This window comes from Nerophis lumbriciformis, linkage group LG08, assembly GCF_033978685.3.
Source record: "Nerophis lumbriciformis linkage group LG08, RoL_Nlum_v2.1, whole genome shotgun sequence".
Lineage (NCBI taxonomy): Eukaryota > Metazoa > Chordata > Actinopteri > Syngnathiformes > Syngnathidae > Nerophis > Nerophis lumbriciformis.
The window spans coordinates 18,665,431-18,693,224 of NC_084555.2; the positions used below are offsets into that span (position 1 = coordinate 18,665,431).

Genomic DNA, 27,794 nt, shown 5'->3' on the forward strand with positions numbered 1-27,794 from the left:
CAAACAAATAAGACAACTAAAACAATCCAAAGAAGGAGTCTTGTGTTCCACTCACAGGCAGTTATGTTGCTGACTAAAACTTGCGCTAAGGGAATAAAATTGCAAATTGCAGCTCAATTGTTCGCAATTCCTTGTAGCACAATGGCTTAATTATCTGTCTATAGTTCCAGCGGACATGATTTGATTCCCAGCCAGGACATACAAGGTAAAAATGTTAAACTAAATCATAATGCAATTTTGAAAAAACAAAATAAATAAATGTATTTCATTGTTAATTTTGTACAAAAATATATCATTTAACAATGTGTTTCCCATTCATATTACTCCAAGACATGCATCGAATCCCTTCCCCTGTATACACAAGCCCACTTCTAAAATCCAAATTTCGTTCCAGCCAGCAAGGCATCGTGACCGGCAAAACAATTAAATGATTTTGCACTAGATTGTATCCACCTGTTTACAATTCATACAACAGAATAATAATTTGCCTAATGTATAACATAAAACATGTGCATTGCCTCAATAAATGGTTAGGAAACACTGCTCTAGACAAGCTGCATTTTTCAGACTTCTTTTTGAGGGGGAAAATGGTGTCTTATACGCCAGCCAATCCCATTACATTAAATGTATAACGTGATGTAGTGTTTGGCGATGTAGATGATATACAATATAAATTTGGCCGCTTTTGATACTATCATTATATCGTGACAATGCATGTTGATGACACATTCAGCGACAATTGAACAAATGTGTCCTCAATGAAATGTAACATTCTCTCTAGCGGCTAATGTCCCTCCACAGTGCAAAGCCCCTTCTAAATCCGCAATCTTAACCTCTATTGTGGCAAAAAAATATATATATGTTTTTTATAAGTACAAATTAATTATCAAGTAGGTTAATAATAGTTTTGACAAAATAGTACAACCGGAAATGATGCACTATGTTACGGCATATGTTAGCAGCCAAATTAGAAGCATTTGTAACAGGTTTTGAAATGGTTCTGTTATCAGAATCAGAATCAGAATCAGAAATACTTTAATAATCCCAGAGGGGAAATTTACATATGAAATAAACTAGAGGCTGCAATATATATCACAATATAGATTTTAGGCTATATCGCCAATCCCTAATTCCCTTATGTTTGTTTGATATATATATATATATATATATATATATATATATATATATATATATATATATACACACATACATATAGATATTAGGGCTGTCAAACGATTAAAATATTTAATTGCGATAATCGCATTTTGTTTATAGTTAACTCAAAATTAATTGCGATTTCGCAGAAAGATGTACTTTTTTGTCATTAATAATTGTACCCTAGACAGATTATTTTTAAGTTTTTAATATAATGACTGGAAAATTTATTTGCTTCTATTGATTCTATTTTGTAGGAATACAGAATTTGTAATACTGCTTTAGATCACTAGCATTAAGAGGAGAGTAGCTACACTTCCATGTTTAGATAGCAGTTTCACGCATTAATAACACAAAATGTGAATTGTTACGATCATGTTTTGATTGTCAAAGTAAATGATGTTAAGTGATATTTTTTCTACATGAATAAATGTTTCTGATATTCTGTACTTTACATGTTGTACAGGTTAGTAGTAGTAGTAGTTTATTTTGGACATGTAAAAAACAAAGCACAAGAAAAAATTCTGAAAAAGGGAAATATTCTTGATAACATTACACTAAGGTCCAGAAATAGAAACAAATATTTCACAATGAAAACACATGAAAAATTTAACTACGGAACGGGTAGAGTGTCAAAAACGTACATTTTTTAACTAAATTATTGTTTTTACATTGTTCTTTATGGAGAATGTTGCTTCACAATACTAACTTTTCGGTTTAAGAACCATGTTTCCAGAACCAATTAAGTTCGTAAATCAAGGTTCTACTGAATATAAAACACTTTAACCTACAAAAATGAATACACTTTTTTTTTTAACAATTTGTGCTGATTTTTATTTATTTTTTGATCAAAATGAGGAAGTCAGGATTAATGGCTACAATGAGCACGTTTTGTAGTGCACAGCTTTTCAAAACTGGGTTTGTATCATGATACTGATGAATCATGTTCCCTGGGGGCACATGCATTGCAGTGCTCCTCCCCAGGGGGGTCCTCCCCACTATTTGAGAAGAAATGCTCTAATGTGACAGCGCTAAAATGTTGACCAATGCATTAACTACTGTAATCAGGGGGTGATCCAAACTATCACCAGCTCCTTCACATGACTAACCTTGCAGGTGAGACCTTTATGGATGCCTACGATTGTTTCCAAGAGAAGCATGAGGCCTGTGAGGAGAGGGAAGGGTGAGGAGGACACCATCAACCCCGGACGGTCCCTCCATCCTGGGCAAGCCAAACCAGGAAGGCTGGGAGAAGTGTCTGGATGCACGTGACTAGACTTGTCACTGCACACTACTGAAGAAGACCTGGTAGGGTATATGACACAGAATATTTTTATCTAGACATTATATGACAGACTAGTGATAAACTATAAGGATCAGAGATACTTCAAGTTCTTTATCAGGTCCTGCAAAACACTATGGGATATCACGGGAATGAGAACTCCAGACGTCAGCTGTTCCAGTTCATGAAGAGTTTCCACAGGCTGAAAACAGCTCTGAGGAGGCCAGAGACACAAAAATGTTAATACCAATAATACATTTGGGTTTGACTGAACTGTGAGCTGTTGTATGTCAACAAAACACCAGTGAACAATGTATATTTGTGGGTGATCAATGGCAGTCATACAAACACAAGGCAGTACATTAAAACACTAACATCAGGTACAACATAATTTACCCAACAAGGTGATAAAAGAAGAGAGATAAAAGAAACCTGTTTGGAGAGCTGACGATAGAACGCCGCAAAGTAAAGCAGGTAAGCTGGCATCAGAATCACACTGATGTCTCTCTGTTCTGGATGATCAAGGGCTTTTACAAAACTCTTCAAATGGCCCAATAGGGGTGCAGGTAGGCCTGTGACATGCCCCCATGACACCGGAGGAGGAGGAGGACATTCATCTCCTGCAGAACTGAGAAAGATAACAGAAAGAATTTGAAGAGGAGAAAAATAATTATTTAGTCTAAGTGAATAACAAGCCTTGGTTGGTGAATGATGCACAATATGAGTAACATTAACAGTTTGGTTAATTGCGTGAATGCTGAGAGAATCAAACATTAACAGTATAATTGTTCTGCAACATAACAGCAAGTAAGCTGTTAAGTCGTTACCTTGCGTAATGACAATAAAGCTGATTCTGATTCTGATTCTGATTCTGATTCTGAAGAGCATTCCCATTTCTCATTCTAAACATAATAATTTGGGAGCATATATTTGTGACAATGTCATTCATCCCCTGTACTTCTCACAGCCTCTAGAGCAGGGATATTCAACTAAACAATTTTGAGGGCCACATTTCCAGAAAGCTAAGAAACGAGGGGCCGAACTTTTCCCTACACTACTAGTCTTATTTTGTATATTCCGATTGTAAACATTTGATTTTAGTCAATTCATTTAGTCAGTTAGAGGAATGCTCTGCTGTTTTTAAGGACCTTCTGCAAAAAAAGCTAGTTAAAGATTATCTCTATGACAGCACTCTAGTGTTTTAAAGAATATGCTGCAAAAAGGTGACTCTCTCACAGGTTTTCCTACAGTAAATTGGAACCTTGAAGAACACTACGAATATACCATAAATTCCGGACTCTGAGGCACTACTTTTTTCCTACACTTTGCTCCCTGTGGCTTATAAGACGGTTTGGCTAATTCATGGATTTTTCTTTGCTGACGGCCATGATGAAAAGTAAAAAAATAAATAAATATAAAAATACACTGAGAATGTGTTTTGTTGTTTGTGCCATAGCACCATCTTTTTAACGAGTTCGCTCACTCCAAGTGCTGCAGTTTACTTCCATTTACAGGTAGTGCTTTAACAGAAAGTAGAGCGCTGTTCAGTCTTCTCGCCGTCCATAGCGTTTTTACTTCTATTGATTCTTCAGTCAGAACTCCAAGAAATGTTAGTAAGGCTTTGAACTAAAACTGTTTATACTTACTAAACCGACCCATGTGTGATGTCCATATGATGGTTTTCATGCATATGTGTACTTACCATGAATTGATTAACGCGGACCCTGACTTAAACAAGTTGAAATACTTATTCGGGTGTTACCATTTAGTGGTCAATTGTACGGAATATGTACTGTACTGTGCAATCTACTAATAAAAGTTTCAATCAATCAATCAATGCTATCGTAATGTAATGACACTAGCGTCGTTAGCATTAGCTAATAAACGACCACGTTTACAAGTGTCTGTGTTAGTATTATTAACTTACAAAAACATACATTTTTGTATTTTTTTTTTTCAGTTTCACAAACTCCTCAGTAAACTCACAAAGACGTCATTGTGAATTTGAGTCTGTTTAGCTGATTGGAGAGCTAGCTTCCACAGCGAGTGGGTTCATGACGATGACTTCTGTTTTGTTTGATCAGCCTTTTTACTGGCATATTACAGACATCGTTTCAAAACAATTAAGGTATGTTAATAAATATTTACAGAATATTTCTGCATAAATAACTTATTTTGCAACATATATATCTGCGTCTTACAGACCATTGCAGCTAATATATGGGGGGGGGGGGGTCTCCCTAAAATTAAGTGGGTGCGGCTAATACACCAGTGCGCTCTATAGTCCGGAAAATACGGTAATAAAGAAAATGGACACATGACTGCAATTGAAGTAAACAAGCTACAGCAACACCTTAGTTACATTATTCACAAATTGTAACTGCAAAAAAAGAGAAGACTTGAGGAACGCCTTCGTTATGTAAATCACAAGTTTGGACCCTAGTGTTCTTTGTTTGTTAGCAAGGTTAAAATGTCATCTGCCAATGTGTTTACAGTGGTTAAAGTATCTCTATACAACAGGAGCACTCAAGTGTTTTCTGCAAAAATGTTTGTCTCCTAAACTGACTCGATAACATTCCCGAGTTGGATTTGGCCCCCGGGCTGCCAGTTGTTTAGTCCTACTCTAGAAGGCATGTTTGTGTTCATATCATGTGACAACGTTAACCACCATTTGATCTTCAGTTCCAATTTTGCTTCTGTATATTGGTTAACTCTCCAAGATTAATGGATCGGTGGAAAAGTTTTTTTTACCTAACCATTCCGAGCTGCAGTTCCTGGTGGCAACCGGCAGTGTGTGTGACCTGAGTAAACAGAGAGAGCAGAGCCAGAACCCGCTGGAGCTGCGGCTGCAACAGAGGATCTGAGGGAGCCAGTGTTCTGTGAAATGACTGCAACGCCCTCACTAAGGCAGGATACAAGTCTCTGTGGAGCGACAACCTCATAGATTTAGTCAAAACAAATTGTCCATAGTGACAATTTGACAGTATTAATTTTATTTACATGTATAAGTCACAGGCCTGGCCATAGCCTGCTGCTACAGCCCACATCCTGTAGGACTCCGTAGTGATCCTGAGGGCTTCGCGTGGCTCCAGTAGAAGCTCACTGGGCTCAACACTGAGAAGACGGGACAAACGTTCCCTCACACCGAAAGAGTTCAACTGGAGGGAAAAGAACAGTCAAATACCTGTGGTACAGTAAAAAGGGCCTTAACACTTACCAGTCTGGCACATGCATGTCTGCCAGATGTAGCCAAAATCCTTAAGAGCTTCATGGCACAGGCCAGAGGGAGCCCATAAACAGACTGGGGAAGAGGCAAAGACGGTGTAGTCCAAGAAGTGGGAAGGAACTCGGACATCACTGTGTCCATCAAGCGAGGACAGTCCAAAACCTGACAGAAATAACTTATGATTAAAGGAAAAATGGCAATTACTGTAGTAAAATTCTAGATTGTTGGGGGTTGCTACCTGAGTGGCAGATGAAGAGGAATGTCTGGCAATGCGAGTCAAGACCTCCAGAATATCCTGGACAACCCTTGGAGAGGGTCGGACCACCTCAAGGATATAACGTAATCTGGGGAGCAGTTTCATCCTCAAGAGGCCCTGACAAAATCATACAGGTTGAGGTTAGGAGGCATCGAGCATCAATGACTAATCAGTCCCTCCATGATATCTTGGAGTTTTTTTGTGATTGTTGTGGCCTAAAGTGCCTGAATTCAGAAAGTTGCGAGAAAAGTTGAGATGTTAAAAGGCCTATTTCCTTCAATAACATAGAATCAATTTGTGATTTTATGAATTTGTTATCAATGTTTTGAATGTTCCTTGAAACTTTAACCTCAGAATGCACATGATTTTAACAAAACTTGGAAAACAAATACTATATTGATGTTTTACTCATTTTATACCAGAGAGACTTAAAAGTAGACACTAGATGGCAATAAAAGAACATACTCTGAGCTCATTGTCAAATTACAGTACTGTTTTAATTAATTATAACTAATATTAGCAATAATTAATTATAATTACAGAAAGAAACATCAACAAAACCTTCCTCATTGTCCGCTGTCCACTCTGCTGTCCACAAGTTGCACACATTCGCCGTGTTATGTTTATTGCTTGAAAAGTGTTTGTCAATCTTAAACATTCATTTATGACCCAATACATTTACCGCCGCACTTAAGAGCATTTGTGAACTGTTGAGAGTGATCCATAGTGCTAATTTGTGTTGGTAAATAACAGACGATGCAAGATTATCATCACACTTCAACATCTCTGACATGTAAATACTGCCTCTTTGTTAGAAAATCTGTTTTGAATTGTCTTACCCAGGATAAATAAAGATTGACTAAATATATGCATACATGTAAACTAAGAAGTCAGGATGACGGTGTGTTGCTAAATGCTTTATACGACATTACCTAAAAGGCTTCTTGCTGTAGACAGGAAGTAGGTTTAAGCTGCCGTTTGTTTAATAAAGAGTTGATATATTGTTAAACGTTACTGATTCTGCTTCGTCTGCATAAGAATCAAACCGCTCGAAGACTAATTTGATTATCAAAAATGTTGCTTATTGGCCAGTAAATTGCGGACATTAGACAAAGTTGCAAGGCTGCACATAATTTGTAGGGATTGGTTGAATTTGCATGAATATGCACAAAAATACAAGGAGAGACTGGCTAATGAATGTCTTTTTAGTCCTATTGTAAAGAGCAAGTGCCACCAAAAGGCACATTAGCATTACCTTAACAATGTCCTGCCGGGCCACATCATAATCAGTCTTCCTCTCTTCCTTCTCCTTGGCTGTCTCTTTCAAAATATCATCCAGACTTTTGTCGTCTTCTTCCTCTTCCTCTTTCGACGGCAACAGAGGGAAGGATGCCAGGCCACGAAACCAGGAGAAGGTGAGGTCCAAACACTCCTGGAAGGTGAGATATATATTTATTTTGAAACTTTAAAGCACAAGTGTTGTGTATCATGCTTGGAAGTAGTCTTACCTCGTCCTCTGTGCACACAACAAGCGCTCTGAGTGCGTGGACGGTGGCGGCCATCACTCCTTCCACGCCATCATCCAGCGCAAAGCGGAGCAGGAAAATCAGGCCAGCATCGAGGAGAGTCGACAATATGCTGCCTTTCAGAGTTGAATGGTATTCTCCAGCACTAGCCTGCAGAGGGAGACGTGCGACCCTGTAAGCGATACATAACATCATTGCGGTTGTGACTTAGAACATGTTTGTCTACCTTTGAGAGGATGTTTCCAAGGGTGCTGAGGGCCAGAGTCCTCTGTTGTATGAGCTGACTGCGAGACAGCAGAAAGAGCTCCTGCAGGGAATAACCAGCAAGCTGGGGAAAAATATACACAAAACAATTAGCCCACCAATGAATGAACTTTGTCTGATAGTAATGTCAACAACACAGAGAGGGACAAGCAGTGGAAAATGGATTGATAATCACTGGCCAAATGTAATTAACCTTCAAGAGACAAATGCTGACTTTTGTGTCTTTTCAGGAATTTGTTGGCCAGATTTTTGTTGTTTTTACATTTTACATGATTTTTCCTAAGATGTTTTTTTTCATGTTAAATGTTTTTCTTTCAATGTCCAATTCTTTCACATGTGTACGATACACCGGCAGTTATTTGACAATAGCTTAAGCCAAACAGGACATAAAAACATTTACTATACTAAACAATTAATTTTCCAGATTTAAAAAAAAAAATGTTTTAACCCATTGAAGGCCTTTTAATCAAATGATGTCACAGTTGTCAATTAGTATGAAGTTGCATAACATTAGATCAAATCAAATCAAATCAAATCAACTTTATTTATAAAGCACATTTAAAATGAGGTATTTCAATAATTTAAACACATTAGCTGATTAAAAAGGCCTTCAAAACAGTAGACATTTACATGTGAGTGCGACTGGTTGTCTGTCTATCTGTGTTGGCCCTGCAATGAGGTGACGACTTGTCCAGGGCGTAGCTTGCCTTCCGGCCAAAAGCATCTGAGGTAGGCTCCAGCCCCCTCACTACTAGATGGATAAGCGGTAGAAAATGGGTGGATGGATGGATGTTTAATTTTATTTTAGTTTAGGACTGAATTTTATTTGAAAATATGAGCGAAAACCAAGCAGTAGAGGAAAATATTATAATACAGGGAAAATATATTATTTTTTGTAAGGTAAAATACAATATCATGAAAGAACATATTGTATATAAACCTCAGGCTCCTCCCCATGGTGGTGCAGACCCAGGTGGGTGGGTAAATCCTCCGTCGGAGGGATTAAAGTTCCGTTAAAATCAAAGCGGGCCTGCATTGCCTAAACAACACAAAAGCATAGAACCAGTTTTGTAGTGTTCAACTTCAGCAATGTATCTGTTGTTTGTGTTATGCTCTCCTTTCCTGTTTGGTTCGAGTTTTTCTAGGTGCAGGCAGGTTCCCCATCCACTCCAGCTTATCTGGCTCCACTTGATCCATGTGGACCCATTCCTTCTGAGGTCTTACTGGAAGATCTTTGTTTAAAGTCACACACATTGGAGACATTGGATTTAGAAGAGCTGAGTTAGCATTGTTCTCCACACCACCAAGGACGTATATTATTATTATAAATTAAACCGCTAGTAGGTGACAGCTTATTTGTTTTAGCATAATGATAAGTGAGTTAACAGCTCTGTAAATTATTTTGAGGTATTCGATTACATAATCTTTCCTGTGAGCCACGATCATAACTTTCATCAGACTAAGCAACAGAAAAGCAAAAAGTGACTTTCTAGCTAATCAAGCAAAAGTAAAGCCAGTGTTTACAGTAGCTGTATGCGTACAACTCAGTCATGCAGCAGAATGAGCCTATTTATTTAGGTTACAGAATTATATAATGGACGTTTGGGGAGAGAAAGATCAGGGAGAGAGACAAGTGCTGTGCAGGAAGCAACATGTCCAAGAGAAAGAGAACTGAGGGAAAACTGTTGAATATTTAGAAATACATTTTAAAAGTTAAACCGCGACCCCCAAAGGTACAAGCGATAGAAAATGGATGGATGGAAGTTAAACAGGGGTTGGAGTGCTGTTGTTTAGTACAGCCACCAGAGGACGACTTATAAAATTATAAAGGAGTTTTGTTTTGTTAATTTAGACATGTACAAAATTAAAATGCAAGCTCTTTCGAAAAAAAATTAATTTGCTTTGGTTTTCTTTCAGAACATCATTAGTTAGTAATGTCAATTTATGGGAAAAACAATGGGACGGAAGTGCAGAAAGTTGGCAGGCATCAAGTTGAATTTATCTCCTAGACTGAACAAGCAAACTGAATTAGGACTGATTAAAGGATTTATCGAGCTTAGCAAAGTAAAAAGACAAACACAAAACCTAAGTGCATTAAGTTCATTTGGATCACCACCAGCCAAAAGCAAGAGGTCAAAGGTAATCAGGAAGTTTGTTTTTAAAATCCTCATACCAGTATTTGCAGATTGCGGAGACACTTCTTCCTCTGTCATCGTCACGTCTTTGAGTTTTGAAAAGGGCACGGCGCCGCTGGAGGAGCCTGAACTGAAATGAACACTTCCTTCCCTGCTTTTGCCCTCAGGGTGTTTGCATGCGGAGCTCTCAGCTCGGCGGGATCGAACAAACTCCACCAGCCTTGGATCTGGCATGCAGAAATAATAGTTTTCAACAAGCGACCAACAAAATGGGAAAAAAAGATAAAGGTCTTTGTGTATTTGTGCTGTTTGACTATCACATCATTGTATGCACACATATTAAATGATTACTAACAACTTTACTGCCTACCAAGCTGGTATAGGAGCTTATTTTGCTCCTCGAGTATCTCTGACTGGGACATAGCCAGGAGCTTGTCTTGGTTCTCCCTGTGGATCCTCCTGGTTTCATCTGAGCTGTTTGGGCCCCCAAGTCCCTGACCAGACACCAGCCTTGAAATTGACACCGGCGCTTTTGAGGAAATTAAGTATTTTACCACACAGTTATTTTCAAATAAAGAGAAATAAAGCAATACGACTACTTACGATTACTCAGATCTATATCCATATTTCTCTGTGGAGGAAGGTTCTGCTCGCTTAGTTCGGGATTCTGTGGGGTTTGCGACGGTAAGTGTAACGGAAGCTTGCCTTCTTTTAGTCTCTGAGCAGCGATCTGATGAGCAAATATGCTCTTTTTCCTACCCGTGGCAGGGAAAGGATCCTGCTTGACAAGGGGAAAGATGGTATTAATGTTCAGAAACCTCTTAAGCAGTGTTACATCTCTAGTTTTTAAGCAAAACTCAGCATTGTACATAAATAATACAGTGGTACCTTAACTTAAAAATGCCCCAACTTAAGAGTGTTTTGAGATAAGAGCTGTCTCTCAGGTTATTGTTATTTTTTTAGGTTACAAGATTGAGTTACAAACATCCCAGCCATTAGTTGGGTGTAGCAAATGTCACAGTGAACTCCATCAGATCTGCCCAAAACATCTGGTCTTACTCGATGGCATTAGCTTCAATTAATTCATTGTCATTGTCACAAGAACAACAAAATTAAGTTAAGAGCATCAACACTGCATAGTTTGATGTAAAGTGCCACATGTTCCTAAACCCCAGAATCCCCATAAATAACCCAGTGTAAACATTTGACAGATTAAAATGTTTTGCGTGTATTGTAACAGATACATGATTCCCGGGCGCAGCCACCGCTGCTGCCCACTGCTCCCCTCACCTCCCAGGGGGTGATCAAGGGTGATGGGTCAAATGCAGAGAATAATTTCGCCACACCTAGTGTGTGTGTGACAATCATTGGTACTTTAACTTAAAATATAGTGACAAGAGTGCAGCAATGCAAAGTGTAGTTCAAAGTTATTGTTGGTGAATGTGCATGGTTAATGTCCATGAGAGGGGAGAAGAGGGAGGTAGGGGAAGAGGGAAAGGGATTGTGGGTAGTGTTCAGCAGCCTTATAGCCTGAGGATACAGATTGTTAGACAGTCTTGTTGTCCAGGCCTGTATGAACCTGTACTATCTGCCTGAGTGCAGCAGGTGTAACAGATGATGCGCAGGGTGGTGACGAACACCCAGGATATTCTGCACTCTCCTCAGACAGCGAGTGGTTAAGATGGAACTGATCTCTGGAAGAGTAGTTCCAATGATTTTCCTCTATCCTATAGCTAGAGATCAACATAACTTAGTTTTTCCAACCATGAGAAGGAAGAAAGTAAGTGTGAAGTTGAGACAAAGTAGATGACATCCATTTAATTAAAGAAAGAAATCATTACAAACATGATCGTCAACTTGGTGAAGCAAAGCGTTGGTCAAAGCAGTGTCTGTTATCAATGGGTACTCGGCGCCATTTTGCCTTCCTAGAAGCAAAATGCCCAATAGCTTACATTGTTTTCAACTGTACAAATCAATCAAATCGCGAAAAGGATAAACATTTTTTCAGAGATCCTCGAAAGGTAATCAAAAAGGGCGAAGAGAGTCTTAATACCAATGTCCTTGACCAAGCCACACACAAAGAGGTTGCAGGCATTAATGTTTTTCCAAGTTTTGTTGTGTAGAATGAGGTCTGGAGCACAAGATAGTCCGACATGTCTGGGAACTCCACCGGCGGATAATTCTTGATATCACCCGACAAATCTTATTTTGATAAAGTATAGGGAGGTATTCCATTGCATAGTTTGATTTTTGCTCGTATCTGCTTTTTGCAGGAAGATCTAGGCCCCTTGCATGCTCAGAGAGTTTGCGTGCTGCTTGCTGCACAACACTGTTTTTCACTTCTGGGAAGAAGTCACATGAAGGAATACAAGCAATTCTGCACCAAACTGAAGCATCATGAGCCTAATATCAGCCAAGAATGTTAAAATAATATCCAAACCGCGGACAATTATCTATGAAAATATGGAAAAGCTGCTGATGGTGTGTTTGACAGAGAAGAAGCTGGAAAGAGATACCGTAGAAGTCTGCTCCCCAAGGTAAATGCTTTATATTATTGTTACATTACTTTATAAAACATATGCAGCTGTTAGTAGTACATTGTTATATATTGTTTTTTTATACAATATTTGTTATCCAAAAGTTTGTTTTTATTTTTAAAAGGCATGTTACATGTTCAAATGGTGCTGTTTTGGGGGACCAAGTACCAAGTATTTAAATCAATTTTGATTGGAAACGTTGATTTGAAATACAAGTGTTTTGAGTTAAGAGCTCTGTTGCAGAACCAATTGGGCTCGTAAGTTGAGGTACTACTACATACAGAAATCAAAATGATCACATTTATTATTATGCTATAAAAAAAGAGACTAAAGAGAGAGAACGAATATGGGAATTTACTTGTACATACCTTAACACACATTATTTTCCAAGTGTAAATATTTTGATCTTTGAGAGATTTAGAGCTTGTGGTTAGTTTTCATGTATTTACTTATACCTGAGTGCTGCTTGCTGAGCGGTGTAGTACTTTGGGGAACGCCATGCCAGTAACTTCTGGTAGAGATATTGGAATGGAAGTGGTATCTCGCTCCTTAAAAGATAAAATAAAAAATAATAATACGAAGTCATACATGTAAATGACAGAATATAACCAAAACTTTACGAGACTATAATATCTGCTCATGTATTTGTTTCCAGCTGCTTTTGGGAGGATACAAACAAGTGAATTATTTATATTATCCTCCACAATGCTTACTTACAACGATCTTGGAGAGCACAGCACTGATGTGGGTGTCATGTCTGTCCAGTGTCACCCCAGCGTCTTCATCCTCGAAGGTGACGCGGTTGTTTTTGAAGCGGGACTTTTTGGGAGGTGCTGGTGTTAGAGAGGGAAGCTCATCCGGAAGATCTTAAAGCAAAAATGTTTATTTTGAAGTTTATATTCAGTATATCCATCCATCCATCCATTTGCTACCGCTTATTCCCTTTGGGGTCGCGGGGGGTGCTGGAGCTTATCTCAGCTATATATATATATATATATAGCTACATTTGTGGTGCCACCTATAGGCTGTGTTCAAAATGCTTTGGGTGCTAGCATACATGTAATACAGATATCCTCAAAGATTGTGTAGTCATTAGAGAAATGGTCAATGAATTATGGACAATTACTTGTTAAGGCATACCCACCATGCAAATGTGTTTTGGCTGATGGCCATGTTTTTCAACTTACACAATCCGACACTTGGGGTTTACAGGGTTTCTTTCCCCTAGATTGCAAAGATTCCTGGGACGGTGGAGGCGTGTTTAGGGGTGTAGTGGAGCGTGGTCACTGTGATGTCATTGTATAATTTGCTATGATAATGAGGTGGCGACTTGTCCAGGGTGTACCCCGCCTACAGCCCGAATGCAGCTGAGATAGGCTCCAACATCCCCCGCGACCCCGAAAGGGATAAGCGGTAGCAAATGGATGGATATTATTATAAGTGAAATAACTTAGTTGTTAACTATAGGTCAATAATGCTTGTCTTTCTCTCAGACAGACAGGGCTTTGCTGTCCGTAACACACACACACACACACACACACACACACACACACACGCACGCATACACCGCACAGTGAGCTAACGTTATGCTAAAAGCTAATTAGCCTTCACCTCAAGGACTGCGAGCGAGCTGAGCTGCCGCTTATGTTTCTAGAACGCCAACGGGCTCATAGTGATGTTACTAGTAGTTGACTTGGAAGTGTTTATCATTTGGGGAGAGTCCGCTGCATTATGCTCACCTGCTGAACACCTTTCTGCTCACCCCACCGTCTCTCCTAACTGCCTGCCTGAGCACTGACTACATGCGCTCTGAATACGCACTGCTGATTGGCTGTTACATGTGCTCTGAAATCGCACTGCTGATTGGCTGTTACATGCGCTCTGAATACGCACTGCTGATTGGCTGTTACATGCGCTCTGAATACGCACTGCGAGTGCGTAAGGCCTTAACAACAAAGCGCTGCGGGAAACCCTGTGACATGTTTTGACGTTGGATCTGTTACAATACAAAAGTCTCCTTTCGACCTCTTCCCGACCGTCTTTCATTTCTGTTTAACTTTTATGTCATCTTACTTACTAAATCAGTCACAGCAACAATTTAAATGTTATGTTATCACTGCACCTTAACTGTAATCTGAACACGGAAGTGAAGCACCACCCACCTGAATGATGCTCGCAGCAGGCATTTGCTGCAGGGATGTTGCCTCTTCTTAAAAATAGTCTTTTCTTGTCAGGAGAACAACATTGCCTTGACTTTAAACCTGATATTTCCATAAAATAGAGGACTTTCCTTTGTCCATTTCTGCTCGCTTGTGGCTCATGAATAACCAGTGAACAACAGCAAAGTTTCTCCCCGCTACGGCACTCCTCGAGTGTCAAATGGACATATGTGCCTTAATCGCCGGTTAAAAAAATGTGTGGCGTTATGAAATTTACAATTAACACATTATCGCGTTAACTTTGACAGCCCTAACATATATATATATTAATATGCATATACATATACTTAAGGCTCAAATTTAACCACGCCAACAACCGCGACCGCCCTCATCATTTGCCATAATGCCCTAAAAAATTGACCAACATCGGCAAGAAGAACATCCCGTGACCGCCCTTGACTTTTTACTTGTTAATGGACTAGGGATGTAACGGTAAACGGTATAATGATAATTTGCAAAAAAATTCCAGACGGTTAGTAATACCGTCTAATTTTTTAATTAAAAAAAACCCGTCATTTATTAATACATTTTAGGCAACACGCAGTCAGGCGCACGTGCACTAGCGTCGTTTGGCTTGATAATCATGGCGAAGTAACTACACAGACTTGGCTCGGGAGATTTCCCCTCGGAGTAAACAAAGCCAAGCGCTTGGTTTAACGTCATTTTCCCTCGCTTCCCGGCATGGGCTTAAGAGCGCACTGCTGTGTTTAGATGGAGACAGGTGTGGCCAATATTGAAGACAGACGTACTTGTCCCGACACTAAAAGTATACAGCGAAGGAGAAAAACTATATCCTGCAGTACCATGACCTAATGCAACGAAATTTTGTTCTTATCTGTACTGCAAAGTTCAAATTTGAATGACAATAAAAAGAAGTCTAAGTCTATTTAATGTTGCTTTTATTTTCTCAATACAGCGTCCTTCAGCTGCTGTGACTGACAGTTAATGAGGTGAGGAGACATGCAAATTACATGTGTGTTTTTCATGTCACAAAGATATTACTTCAAAAACCATTCATGTGACACAGCATTTTGTTAATGTTTTATTGTGTATAGTTAATTCCTATATGACATATTTCTGCTCAAACTCTTAATGGATCTGTCCCAATACAGCATCTACATTTACATATGAACGTACATAAATAAATAAATAACAAACTCCCTCTATCAAAATGTAAAAATAGAGATAAAGGCATCATGTAATGACAAAAACCTGACAAGTTGATATTATTAAAGGATTAAAAAAAACTAATATTTGTCTTTAGATATATGTATAACGTTTATCTACAGCCTTTTTATTAGACATTACAAATTACATGATGGTATTGTTCACACCCCAACACTACTTTACCGAACAATCAGTAATCATGATTTCAATATTGATAACAATAATCTTAATTATTATTTTGGCCATAATTGGCAGCCCTACATCTCATACACGAACACTATTTTTATCTACCGTATTTTCCGGACCATAGGGTGCACCAGATTATAAGGCGCGCTGCCGATGAATGGTCTATTTTTGATCTTTTTTCATATATTAGGCGCATCGGATTATGGGGCGCATTAATGGAGTTATATATATATTTTTTTTTTCCTAGATTGAAAACACTTCCTTGTGGTCTACATTACATGTAATGGTGGTTATTTGGTCAAAATGTTGCATAGATTATGTTTTACAGACCATCTTCAAGCCGCTTTCTGACAGCCACTTCAGATGCACCGTTTAGTGGGCGGTCTTATTTACGTGGTTCACCTTCGGCAGCATCTTCTCCCCGTCATCTGAACGTGTAGCGTGCAAGGACGGGAGTGGAAGAAATGTCAAAAGATGGAGCTAACTGTTTTAATGACATTCAGACTTTACTTAAATCAATAACGGAGCAGCATCTCCTCATCCGGAAACAACACCACCAGAAATGTGTCCCGTGAAAAACCGTCCGACCGGAACTCTAATAACTAAAGTTCCTTGGGTGAATAATGTAAACTCACTACACTGGTATGTTTTAGCGCTTTCATGGCGAGTTTACTGACAGATATAAGTAAGAATTTACACTACTTTATATTAGAAATAGCAACAGCGCAGGATGAATGTCACATAACAAGAAGATAGAGAAAAAGAAGAAGCTTATCGACTACGGCGTCGGCGCGGACGCAGGCAATTTCTCAGGATTTATGCAGATCCCAAATACAGATGAGCAGGTACCAGAAGGTAAGAAAAGTTGCTTTTGCATAATATTGCGAAACAAAACGCCAGATACACTTATCATTACACCATGTAGCAAATAAAACAGCTTTGAGGTGGGTTAGCTCAACCAAACGTATTCCTTACATTAGGCGCACCGGGTTATAAGGCGCATTGTCGAGTTTTGAGGAAAAAAAACGATTTTAAGTGCGCCTTATCGTCCGGAAAATACGGTATGAGGACAAAAAGTGCAGTTACGTCTTATGGCCATTAGGTGCCATCTTTCAACATTCATATTCATATTCATATATATATATATATATATATATTTATATATATATATACTGTATATATATATATATATATATATATATATATATATATATATATATATGTATGTATATGCATGTTCTAATGTTCTAATCACATTATTACTACAAACAAGTGTATATATATATATATATATATATATATATATATATATATATATATATAAGAATATTAAAAATATATATTTGTGTATATATATATATATTCATACAGTATATATATATATATATATATACACAAATATATATTTTTAATATTCAAATATATATTTGTGTATATATATATATATATTCATATATATATACAGTATACATAATATATATATATATATATATATACATATATATATATATATATATACACAAATATATATTTTTAATATTCCTCCAGTTAAGTGTCTTCAAAATGACAATATAAACATCCAGTGTAACAAATGTAAAACAATAATGTTCACGTTAGTGTTTTTTAACTTATGACTTCAGAGAAACTGTGTCTTCTGTAGTGGACATATCACTTTGGAAAATGCTGATTATCGGAAAGATTAACTGACAGTTGAATGTTTACTAATGTAAATACCTCACAAATTGATGGTTGGCCTCCTTGGCATTAAATATATTTTTCAGGTTGTGGTTTATCAAGTTGCTTCCTCAAAGTGCAATGTCACCAAACTTTTTTTTTGTCTGGCGTATTTCCTACTTAAAACATAGCTAACAAATGAATTTAAACCGCAAGTTAATTCAATATTATTGAAAAAAATGTGGGTTAAAACATCACAATTTCTAACCAGCTTTATGTGTCGTCTTAGAAACACTGCAGATAAAGGAGGTGACTTTGCCTTGCAGTACACAGACCAAAGAAGTTGTGTTTTCACCAGCGTTTGTTTGTTTGTCTGTTAGGAACATGACACAAAAAAGTTATGGATAGATTCTGATGAAAACTTCAGGAAATGGCCAAAAAAACTAATTTTTTTCTCTACTTTACAACCTCCCACACATGGACCTAGCACACTCACGCTTCACAGGGAATTTTGGGAGATGTAGTTTAGTACCAGACAAGCCAATTCAAAAGTGCCAGAAAAAACTACACTGACCAAGTTTTAATTTTATACCGCAGCACATCACCGTATTATTGTGATGATTTTAATACCGAAATACCACGGTATTTATAATATTGTTACACCCCTATCATAGTGTTGTTTAGGGTGGAGCTTAAGTCTAACCTTCAATGGTGACCACATCCCTCTGACTCTCGTCAGTGTGACCAATATGAGCGTCCTGTGCGTCTCCCCCTGCCTCGCCTCTCCTCTTGTCAGGACGGCGGAATACGCTAGCAGCGGACAGACCTCCAGACTTGATGAACTCCTGCTGCTCCTTCAGGAGGTCTGCCTCAGAGTCTGTTGGCTTGGGACGTTGCAACATCCCTCTAGAGAAGAACAGTAACAAGAAGAAAGCTGCATTATTTTCTATATTGCTTGTTATTAGGGGGACATGTGAGCTGGAGTCCATCCCAGATGACTTCATGCTTCTTGCATGACACCCTCGCACTTGCCACCTGTCCATCACAAGGCACATATAGACAAACAACTTTAACATTTGTCTATGAAGGTTCTCATTTAACATTGACCCGGATGGACCGTTTAGTCTACAATGAACCAAACATGAATGTGTTTTGGATTCGGGAGAAAACCAACAATGCCTATATCACTAGCTGATAGCTCTTATTGTGTTGATGCCCCATTCAAATAAACCATTGGCAGGCATTAATATTTGATGGACAGGTAGCGCAATGTGGGACCCAGTTGGATGACACTAATAGAAATACTAGTTCCGCCTCTGTTGAGACCTACACAAGACGTCACAACAGTCCAGTGGTACTAATACTTTTATTGAGTGTATCGTACCATTTAGGATAAACTGCAGGCTTTATATAAATAAAATATATTCGTTTGATGGCGGATTGTGTTATCACGTGTAGCTAAGTTTACATTAAAATCCTAAAAAAGTGACACAAGCGGTAAATTCACATCTTAGAACACAGAAAATGTGTTACATTGAGCAAAAGTAACTACTTACACGACAATACGGCTACAAAATTGCTGTTTTAGATGAGGTTTTGTGAGTTGTGCTAGCTAATCTGACTTTGTGCATGCTTTGCAGCAGCGAAAGTAGCTAAAACACGGAAGTTCTCAGATGTGACGTTAAACATAATACTTTCAAAATAAAAGCCCAGCCTTTAAACGGAAAATGTTTTTTTACAACTTCATCATACACATCGCGTTAAATATGTTAGGAATTTGGTTTGCAGGAGATTTAGAGGCAAATGTCGTTTAATCCTGTCGTTGCAATCACAATTTACGTGACAGCAGCCTGAGGGCATGTTTTATTTTTATGGTTTCCTCCCTTGCGCGAACTGTATGGGACCGTTCAATTGAGGATGCTCGGTTGTGTTGAGACGTTTTCAAGCCCACTACGAGAATTACATTTTTGCTGACTGCACGATGGTCAACCTTTGCTGTCTTTGCTGCGGTGAAATCCCTCAACCCCGCCCCCCTCGGTCGGACCAGCCGGGACCACCGCGGGATCCCCACAGCACTGTGCAGCTGCAGCCTGCCGGCTGCACGAGCAATGTAGGGCTGACGGGGAAACCTAAAGGGGAAACCAGCAAGAGTAGAACTGTATTTATGATCCACGATGCAAGGAAAAGCCAGTAAATAAATACAACGAGAGTCTGACATGCAAGACGTGCAGGATGCTCTCCTCCGACCCGGACTCTGCGGAAGACACCGAGGCCAGTGCTCACAATGATGCTGAGCAAGAGGAGCAGGATGACTCTCCGGCTGAGAGTGATGTGGAGGAGGTAGGAGTAGTGCATCACATGCCCAAAGATATGCATGCCCAGAAAGGTCGTTTTTGTTTATTACAAGTAGCCTACAACATGTGCTTATAAGTGTATGACTATATGGTTCTCATATATGGGGTACTATAGACACAGGAGCACTCCAGGGGGTACTTGGGATTCTGAATATGAACTGTACACACACAAAACTGCTGAGTTACTTTAACAACCCAACTGCTGGGTTATGAAGTGTGTAACCTATTTTGGGTCATTTACATGGGAGTTTATGTGCAACCCAACGCATGGGTTTAAAATCTAAATAAATGATAAATGGGTTGTACTTGTATAGCGCTTTTCTACCTTCAAGGTACTCAAAGCGCTTTGACACTACTTCCACATTTAACCATTCACACACACACTGATGGAGGGAGCTGCCATGCAAGGCGCTAACCAGCACCCATCAGGAGCAAGGGTGAAGTGTCTTGCTCAGGACACAACGGACATGACGAGGTTGGTACTAGGTGGGGATTGAACCAGGGACCCTCGGGTCACGCGCAGCCATTCTCCCACTGCGCCATGCCGTCCTAACACACAAAAACAATGTGAATCCTTACAAAAATATGTATTTACAGTATCATAGTTATGCATAATGCTAAAGTGCTAAATGTTTGTGTTGACATAAAACTATCCACAAATGCTTTGCTTTGTTTTTGGTTACAGGACTGAACATAAGCTTTATCTCAGTAATAAATCAATGATGCTAAAGCACTGTTGTACAGTATATCATTTTTTTTACAACAGCAAATCCACAGAAAATGCTTATCTCCTGGCTGAATATAATATTTAACAGGGAAAAAGGTTTTATTTCAAGAAAGTAGTATTTTTTTGCAACATATTGGTTATGCATATTAAGTAGAATATGAATGTATTGTCTTGTTGTTTCTTGCACATTAGAAATGTATGCTTTTGTTTTGTTATTTATTTATTTTATTTTATTTTTTTATTCTTCACACTGTCATCCCAAGACAAACTGCCTGTTCAGGTCATAGAAAGCCATAGAAAGAAGGTAAAATACTTAATGACTATTTTTTTTGGTATGATTCTATCATTTAAAATTGATATAAATTATAATCTAAAAATGATTGTTAACATTTAGGAAAATTATGGATTTTGAGTTTTTTTCATTCCTGCATTTTTAAATACGTTGTGTTTATGTCTATATTCTGGCATTCCTCACACTGCTGTCGATTATTAGGTGTTAGTAAATACCACCAACAAGTGTCCTGCGATTGAGCCATCATCATATGCTACTTTTTATATATATATATATATATATATATATATATATATATATATATATATATATATATATATATATATATATATATGTTTGAAAGTTATTTAGTCAAGAAAAAAGGTTTTGAGGAGTTGAAATGTTGGCCTGATACTGACTCAATGGTTAAAAAGATTGCAATACATTGTTTGCACGAAGAAATGCATACAATTCATCCCCAAGAGACCACAAATCTCTCCAAAATGCTGCCTTAATCCATTGATTAAATGCAGCAAAACATAGTATTACAGTACATAAAAAAAATACAAACATAAGATCATTTATGTTTGTGTCAAAGCCGTGGCTGCCAAGGGTCATCATGGTGGTTCATCATGACAATTGAATTCCCCCTCCAACCCCCACCCACCCATATAAATCAAGTGCAGTTGAAACAGCGGAGTGACATCTCTTCTTCGCCTGAGTCAGTCCCGTAATGGATGGGTTGTTGTCAGCAAGAATCCTTTCACTGCATTAAGCACAAGCGGTTATGGGTTGACAGAACAGCATCCCTTTAGAAGGACTTACAACTATTAACCAACAAGATGAGGACAAAGTTGTTGTTTTTTTTAATATGTGGACTTTCCAAATGATCCAGCTTGAACTAAACATCTGATTTAATTGCTTTGAATGCATTAGAGAACAAGTAGTGATAAGCAACATCTATTAAGCGGGGCTCGCGAGGGAATGAGGGGGGCTTTTGTGGGGGGTGAGGGAGAAAACGTCAAAAAGGGTGCGTGGATTAAATGCTGTCCAGGGGAGTCAGTGGGGGATGACATCAAACGCAGTGGGCGTGGTCTAAACCGGAATTAAAACTGGAAGTAGGTATATGTTATACCTGCTTTATACCGTTTTCAAAGTACGCCATCTTTTTTGTAGTCCAGATGTCATAATGATTTATGACCCCTTGGCAGAAGTAGTTATTTTCTCTTGTAGTTTTTAAGGAATCCGCCATCCTTTTCTAGATTCACCATACTGTACCTGTTGTACAGTGGGTTTGTCCAAGATTTGTTTTTTTAACAAACATAGGACGTTGTTCGAGCCTTCTGTACTTTAAAGAGTAAATTTGGACAGCCATCACAATCATTCACAACTCATGTCTGTTTAACATGGTCTGCACTCAAAAAAACTTTTAGAAAAACTTTCTAAAGCTCACATTGTCGCATTTAAATGGGCTTCATTAGCTGCCACAATACATCTATTACCTAATGACATGATGCTGGGCTGTATTTAAAGGTAGGTGGAATTGGATCTAAGTAAGTTTTCCCAAAATGCAGCGGGACAGTTAAAAACGGCAACCACAAAGTGCAAAGAAGACATTTTCGCATTTGTGTTCCTGTGACATATATGTCCGTCTACAACAAGATGATTAAACACACCTGAATTCTTGGATTGTGAATAAAATAAAGTTCACAGTGTCTATGAATGTTGTCATTCATCCAGGTCATTGTAATCTCAGGGCATTCAATCGATCGCAACTGGACTGTTTGGTTTGTCTTGTCTACTGGATGAGTTGGCTTCATCAGTTAATGCTTATAGATTTACATTGGTCAGATCTAGTCTAGCCGCTGGTGCCAATACCTCAGTAGGCTTCATCGGTTCATGCTCATAGACTTAAATTGGTCAGATCTAATCTTAGACTTCGATTGGTCAGATCTCATCTAGCGGCTGGTGCCAAAACCCCAAATATTTATACTCCAAAAACCAGGAGGGTATGCCTGGGCAAGGATGGTTTCGCCCTATTGGAGTGAGAAAAACAACTGTTTTGATGCAAACGAGCAATCCTAACTGTCTAAGCCAACAACAGTCGTTGAAGTGTAGTTTCCCCTCGATAGCATTGAGGTATTGTGTGGCAGAACGATCGCTGTGAATCAACTACTACCAGTCCTAAATAGTCAGAATCCCCCACATAAGCATTTCATTCAGTTGTAAACAGATGGTACACATGGCTTTCTGGTCACCTTCTGCGACCAGAATGATTCTAACTCCTGTTATTTGTTGGAGGCTAAATTGCAGAGTCTTTTAGGAATGGTTGAAAGGACAGTGTTGTATGTGGGGGACAAGTGGTGTTGCAGACCACCTCCTCTGATTATGGATGGTTTTTCAACCTTGACATACTGTAAATGACGTCCCTTACTCCTCTTTCGTACCATTAGTCCTCCCTGTCCAGAATATGTAAATTGTTGTACTCAAAGAAGTGCTGTTTCTCCCTGAGGTGCAGGCAGACAGCTGAGTGTTGGCCTGAAGAGTGTTCCCGTCTATGCTGTGCCATGCGTCGGTTTAGTAGTTGTTTTTTTTTCGCCAATATGAATCAGTGCATTCATCATTACACTGGATAGCATGGGTGTGGGGTGTCTGGTCTTTAGGATGTACTAGTCTCTGTCTCAGGGTGTTGCCTAATTTGAAGTGTACTGGGATGTTGTGTATGTTTAAAAAAATCTTCTGAGTTTCTCAGATAGACCTGATACATGGAATTCCAACTGAAGCAGTCTGTGAGCATGAACTGATGAAGCCTACTCGGATGAGAGGCGAAACATCTTCTAAGACAAACCAAACAGTCCAGTTGCGATCGATTGAATGCCCTGAGAAAGTTCACAGCGTGATGTGAAAACGGCTAAATCAGTTTTAATGACATACTGTAGCTTTAATTGAATCTCCCGGAGCTTTCTTTCCTTTGATTTACTTGGTGCTTATATAGGCGTGCAGAAGCCTCATAATTTACAGTGCGTCCGCATTTATTAACATTTGCAGTACAAGTCATGATATAACAGCTAATTTTTCTAAGTGCCCATTCTTCATCTTCTTTTTTCTCTCTCTCTCTCTGCAGCAGCGTCCTGTCAAGCAGTCATTGGGAGCCTGCGTGTGCAGAGAGTCTCACTGGCGCTGCCTGCTGCTCTCCCTGCTCATGTACAGCTGCGTGGGCGCCGTCAGCTGGTGCCAACTGAGCCGGGTCACCAAGATCAGCTTCAACTCCGCCCTCACCTCCGCCTTCTCGACCTCCTTCGCCCCCTCCCTGCAAAGGATGGGGCCTGGAGGCCACTCCATGATCTACCACGACAGCCCCTGCTCCGACGGCTACATCTACATCCCCTTGGCCTTCCTGCTCATGCTGTACGTGCTGTACCTGGTGGAGTGCTGGCACTGCAGGGCCCGCAGCGAGCTGCAGTGCAAAGCAGATATAGACAGTGTGTACGAGCGCGTGTTGCGGATGCAGCGAGCCCAGCCCTGCATTTGGTGGAAGGCCATCAGCTATCACTTTGTGCGCAGGACGCGGCAAGTCACCCGCTACCGCAACGGGGACGCCTACACCACCACGCAGGTGTACAACGAGAGGGTCAACACACACGTGGCGGAAGGTGAGTTCGACTACAGCCGCTGTGGCATGAAGGATGTGTCACGTGACCTCAAAGGGTTGGAGGAGCATCCCGCCACCCGCCTGCAGTTCACCAAGTGTTTCAGCTTCACCGAAGCCGGCCCGGAGAACGACTACCTCAATCAGCGAGCGAGGTTCTTCTCCGAAATCGAAGGTCTGGATGATTACATGGAGGCCAGGGAAGGCATGCAGCTGAAGAATGTAGACTTCAGGGAGAACCTGATAGCGTATGTGCACCCAGATAAGATGCCCTGGTACACGACCCAGGTGGCCTTCTGGCTGGCGGCTCTATTCATGCTCTCCTGGCCTTTAAGAGTCCTGATGGAGTACCGCACTGCATATGTGCACTACCGCATAGAGAAGCTGTTTGGGATCGAGTACACCTGCAGTGGCGCTTCACCGTTAGACGAAGACAGGACCGTTAGTAGTGGCTGCGCTATCCCGAGAGTGGACACGCTAGACAGCACGGAACTGGAGTGGCACATCCGCTGTAACCACCAGGTGATCCCCAGCTACTCCGAGGCCATGCTGATAAACCTGAGCGCAGACTCTTTGCACGACACCGAATGCACCACATCCTCAAACTGCTACCTTCTGGACCCCAGCCCCACCACTCGGAGCTACGGCGCGCTCCAGAGTCAAGTCGGCGACAGAAGCGGACGGGAGGGTAGGAGCAGCAGGAGGATGAGGAGGAGGACCAACACCAGCTCGAGCTGCTCCTCCCTCTTCTCCTGCCAGGGGGCACGCTTCCGCTCTCGCCTGTCCTCGGCCACGTCGCGCTTCTCCCTCTGCCGTATGTACGGTTCGCGCCGTACGGTGGCACTGTGGAGGAGCCGCAGCAGCAACATGACTGACGAGCGCGAGGGAGGGCGCTCAGACTCCAGTCAGCTGGCCCTCAGCGACAGTCCGCCCAATTACAGCGACGCAAGATTCTTCCCTGTGCTTATCGCGCACGGGCTTGATGGCGGCGGGGACGAGGATGGCGAAAGGGCGGACCGTTGCCACATAGAAAGAGACTCATCATGCGTGGAGACGGCTCTGTGAAATTTACTCCAAACTTTTTCCACCTGCATACTGACAAATGAAAGGATGCGGGAGTCCATTTTGCATTTTGTAGAACTAACAATATGCTGAAAGATTATATGTATACACTGCAAAAACTTACCAGGATTTCACAGTATTTTCACAGCATTTTTTCATGATAAAATACTGTAATCATAGTCCACTGTAATATCACAACAAATTACTGTATATTCAAGGTGCCGTAGAGCAGTGGTTCTCAAATGGGGGTACGCGTACCCCTGGGGGTACTTGAAGGTATGCCAAGGGGTACGTGAGATTTTTTTTTTAATATTCTAAAAATAGCAACAATTCCAAAATCCTTTATAAATATATTTATTGAATAATACTTCAACAAAATATGGATGTAAGTTCATAAACTGAACATCGAATCAAGTATGCTAATCCATTCATTACCATAAACCCAGAGTTTCCCCCATGCCATGATGGTTTGACTCTCACTAAAATGTCTGTCAAAAAGAACTGAAAAGAAATGCAATATTCAGTATTGACAGCTAGATTTTTTGTGGACATGTTCCATAAATATTGATGTTAAAGATGTATTTTTTTGTGAAGAAATGTTTAGAATTAAGTTCATGAATCCAGATGGATCTCTATTACAATCCCCAAAGAGGGCATTTTAAGTTGATGATTACTTCTATGTGTATACATCTTTATTTATAATTGAATCACTTGTTTATTTTTCAACAAGTTTTTTGTTATTTTTATATCTTTTTTTCCAAATAGTTCAAGAAAGACCACTACAAATGAGCAATATTTTGCACTGTTATACAATTTAATAAATCAGAAACTGATGACATAGTGCTGTATTTTACTTCATCTCTTTTTTTCAACCAAAAATGCTTTGCTCTGATTAGGGGGTACTTGAATTAAAAAAATGTTCACAGGGGGTACATCACTGAAAAAAGGTTGAGAACCACTGCCGTAGACTACGTTGCACTTTCTTGTTTAACTGAGAGAGTATCAGTAACTTAAAACTGTGAAGTTACAGAATTTAGTCGTAACGTTATTGTAACTAACTGTAAAATCACAGGTCTGCATTTAAATCACAGGTCTGCATTTACAGTAAATTACTGTAAATATATTTCACAGTAAATTACTGTATATGAAAGTAATGTAATTGTTAGACAGTAATTTGTGTGAATTTTCAATGGAAATGTTTACAGTGCGTGCAGCTCAATCAATTAGAATATGTTTGAAAAGCAAAATTGTTTCAGTGGCCATATTCCAAATTCAGTACAGTATATCTCATAAAATGTAAGAAATTGTGATAAAGTGTAATTTAGTGAGTTGCAAACTCTTCCCGAGGCTATAATTTGTTCATATGTCTGAAATATTAAACTTCTAAAATCAAATACATTTTGCACAATATTCTCATTTATTGATAAATGAGATGCATGCACAGCTTTGTGTAATTAGTATTTTAGCAGCCTAACTTATTTTAATCATTTTTATAAAGCATATTATACAATTTTTTTGATCCTAAGTTAAGCATTTTAAAGCAAAAAATGGCTAAATGAACAAAAATATCAGTACTATTGGCCACTAGAAGACATCAAACCAACCAGAGCACGCTATTTAGTACTGGGGCCTATGATTCATCAGCATGACTATATTGGATTTAAAAAGTTTATTTTGAACATGCATACAAGACGAAAGGGTGTTATTTTGGTATGCTTATAGTTAACTTATAGTTAAAGATTCCTGCTGCACGGAAATTAATTTATCACAGTAGTGTCAGGAACCAATCAACAGCGAAGGACAACTACTTTTAAAATGTGCCAGAGGGCCAATACAAATAAAGCTGGGCCACTATTAAAAGGTTCTCTTACCACAAATTCAGCCTCTTTGCTGCAGTGGCGGCGTGTTGATGAAGTCAAACAAGGATGTGCAGATTAGCTGTCAGTGGTCATCATCACGAAAAAAAACAATAATGATAGGATAATATGATGATATGATATGATATGATGCATGACCATTTTATTTTCCTCTGCTGAGTTTGCACATTTTCTTATCATATACTGGGCAGAATACTCAGATCAGGGGTCCCCAAACTACATATTGC

General features: G+C 39.5%; 2 protein-coding genes across 2 annotated transcripts in view; one reads left to right on the forward strand and one right to left on the reverse strand.

The window, feature by feature from the left end:
- Positions 1-19,293, reverse strand: part of rpap1 (RNA polymerase II associated protein 1) — a 40,608-nt gene extending 21,315 nt beyond the window's left edge. Inside the window, exons 1-19 of the mRNA XM_061968383.1 lie at positions 19,184-19,293; positions 18,331-18,533; positions 13,099-13,247; positions 12,837-12,929; positions 10,448-10,622; positions 10,215-10,373; positions 9,883-10,071; positions 8,831-8,941; positions 8,650-8,747; positions 7,672-7,773; positions 7,428-7,595; positions 7,175-7,351; positions 5,902-6,036; positions 5,655-5,825; positions 5,438-5,595; positions 5,189-5,359; positions 2,870-3,065; positions 2,542-2,651; positions 2,265-2,460 (exon numbers count right to left, since the gene is read on the reverse strand). Coding sequence (XP_061824367.1) covers positions 2,265-2,460; positions 2,542-2,651; positions 2,870-3,065; positions 5,189-5,359; positions 5,438-5,595; positions 5,655-5,825; positions 5,902-6,036; positions 7,175-7,351; positions 7,428-7,595; positions 7,672-7,773; positions 8,650-8,747; positions 8,831-8,941; positions 9,883-10,071; positions 10,215-10,373; positions 10,448-10,622; positions 12,837-12,929; positions 13,099-13,247; positions 18,331-18,529 — 2,757 coding nt within the window. The 5' untranslated portion in view covers positions 18,530-18,533; positions 19,184-19,293. The remainder of the gene's footprint in view (positions 1-2,264; positions 2,461-2,541; positions 2,652-2,869; positions 3,066-5,188; positions 5,360-5,437; positions 5,596-5,654; positions 5,826-5,901; positions 6,037-7,174; positions 7,352-7,427; positions 7,596-7,671; positions 7,774-8,649; positions 8,748-8,830; positions 8,942-9,882; positions 10,072-10,214; positions 10,374-10,447; positions 10,623-12,836; positions 12,930-13,098; positions 13,248-18,330; positions 18,534-19,183) is intronic.
- Positions 19,294-19,609: 316 nt separating this feature from the next.
- Positions 19,610-26,196, forward strand: LOC133611248 (transmembrane protein 151B). The gene is made up of 2 exons (XM_061967944.2): positions 19,610-19,967; positions 24,104-26,196. The coding sequence occupies exons 1-2, from the start codon at positions 19,860-19,862 to the stop codon at positions 25,691-25,693; spliced, it is 1,698 nt and encodes a 565-aa protein (XP_061823928.1). The 5' UTR covers positions 19,610-19,859; the 3' UTR covers positions 25,694-26,196.
- The last annotated feature ends 1,598 nt before the right edge of the window (positions 26,197-27,794 follow it).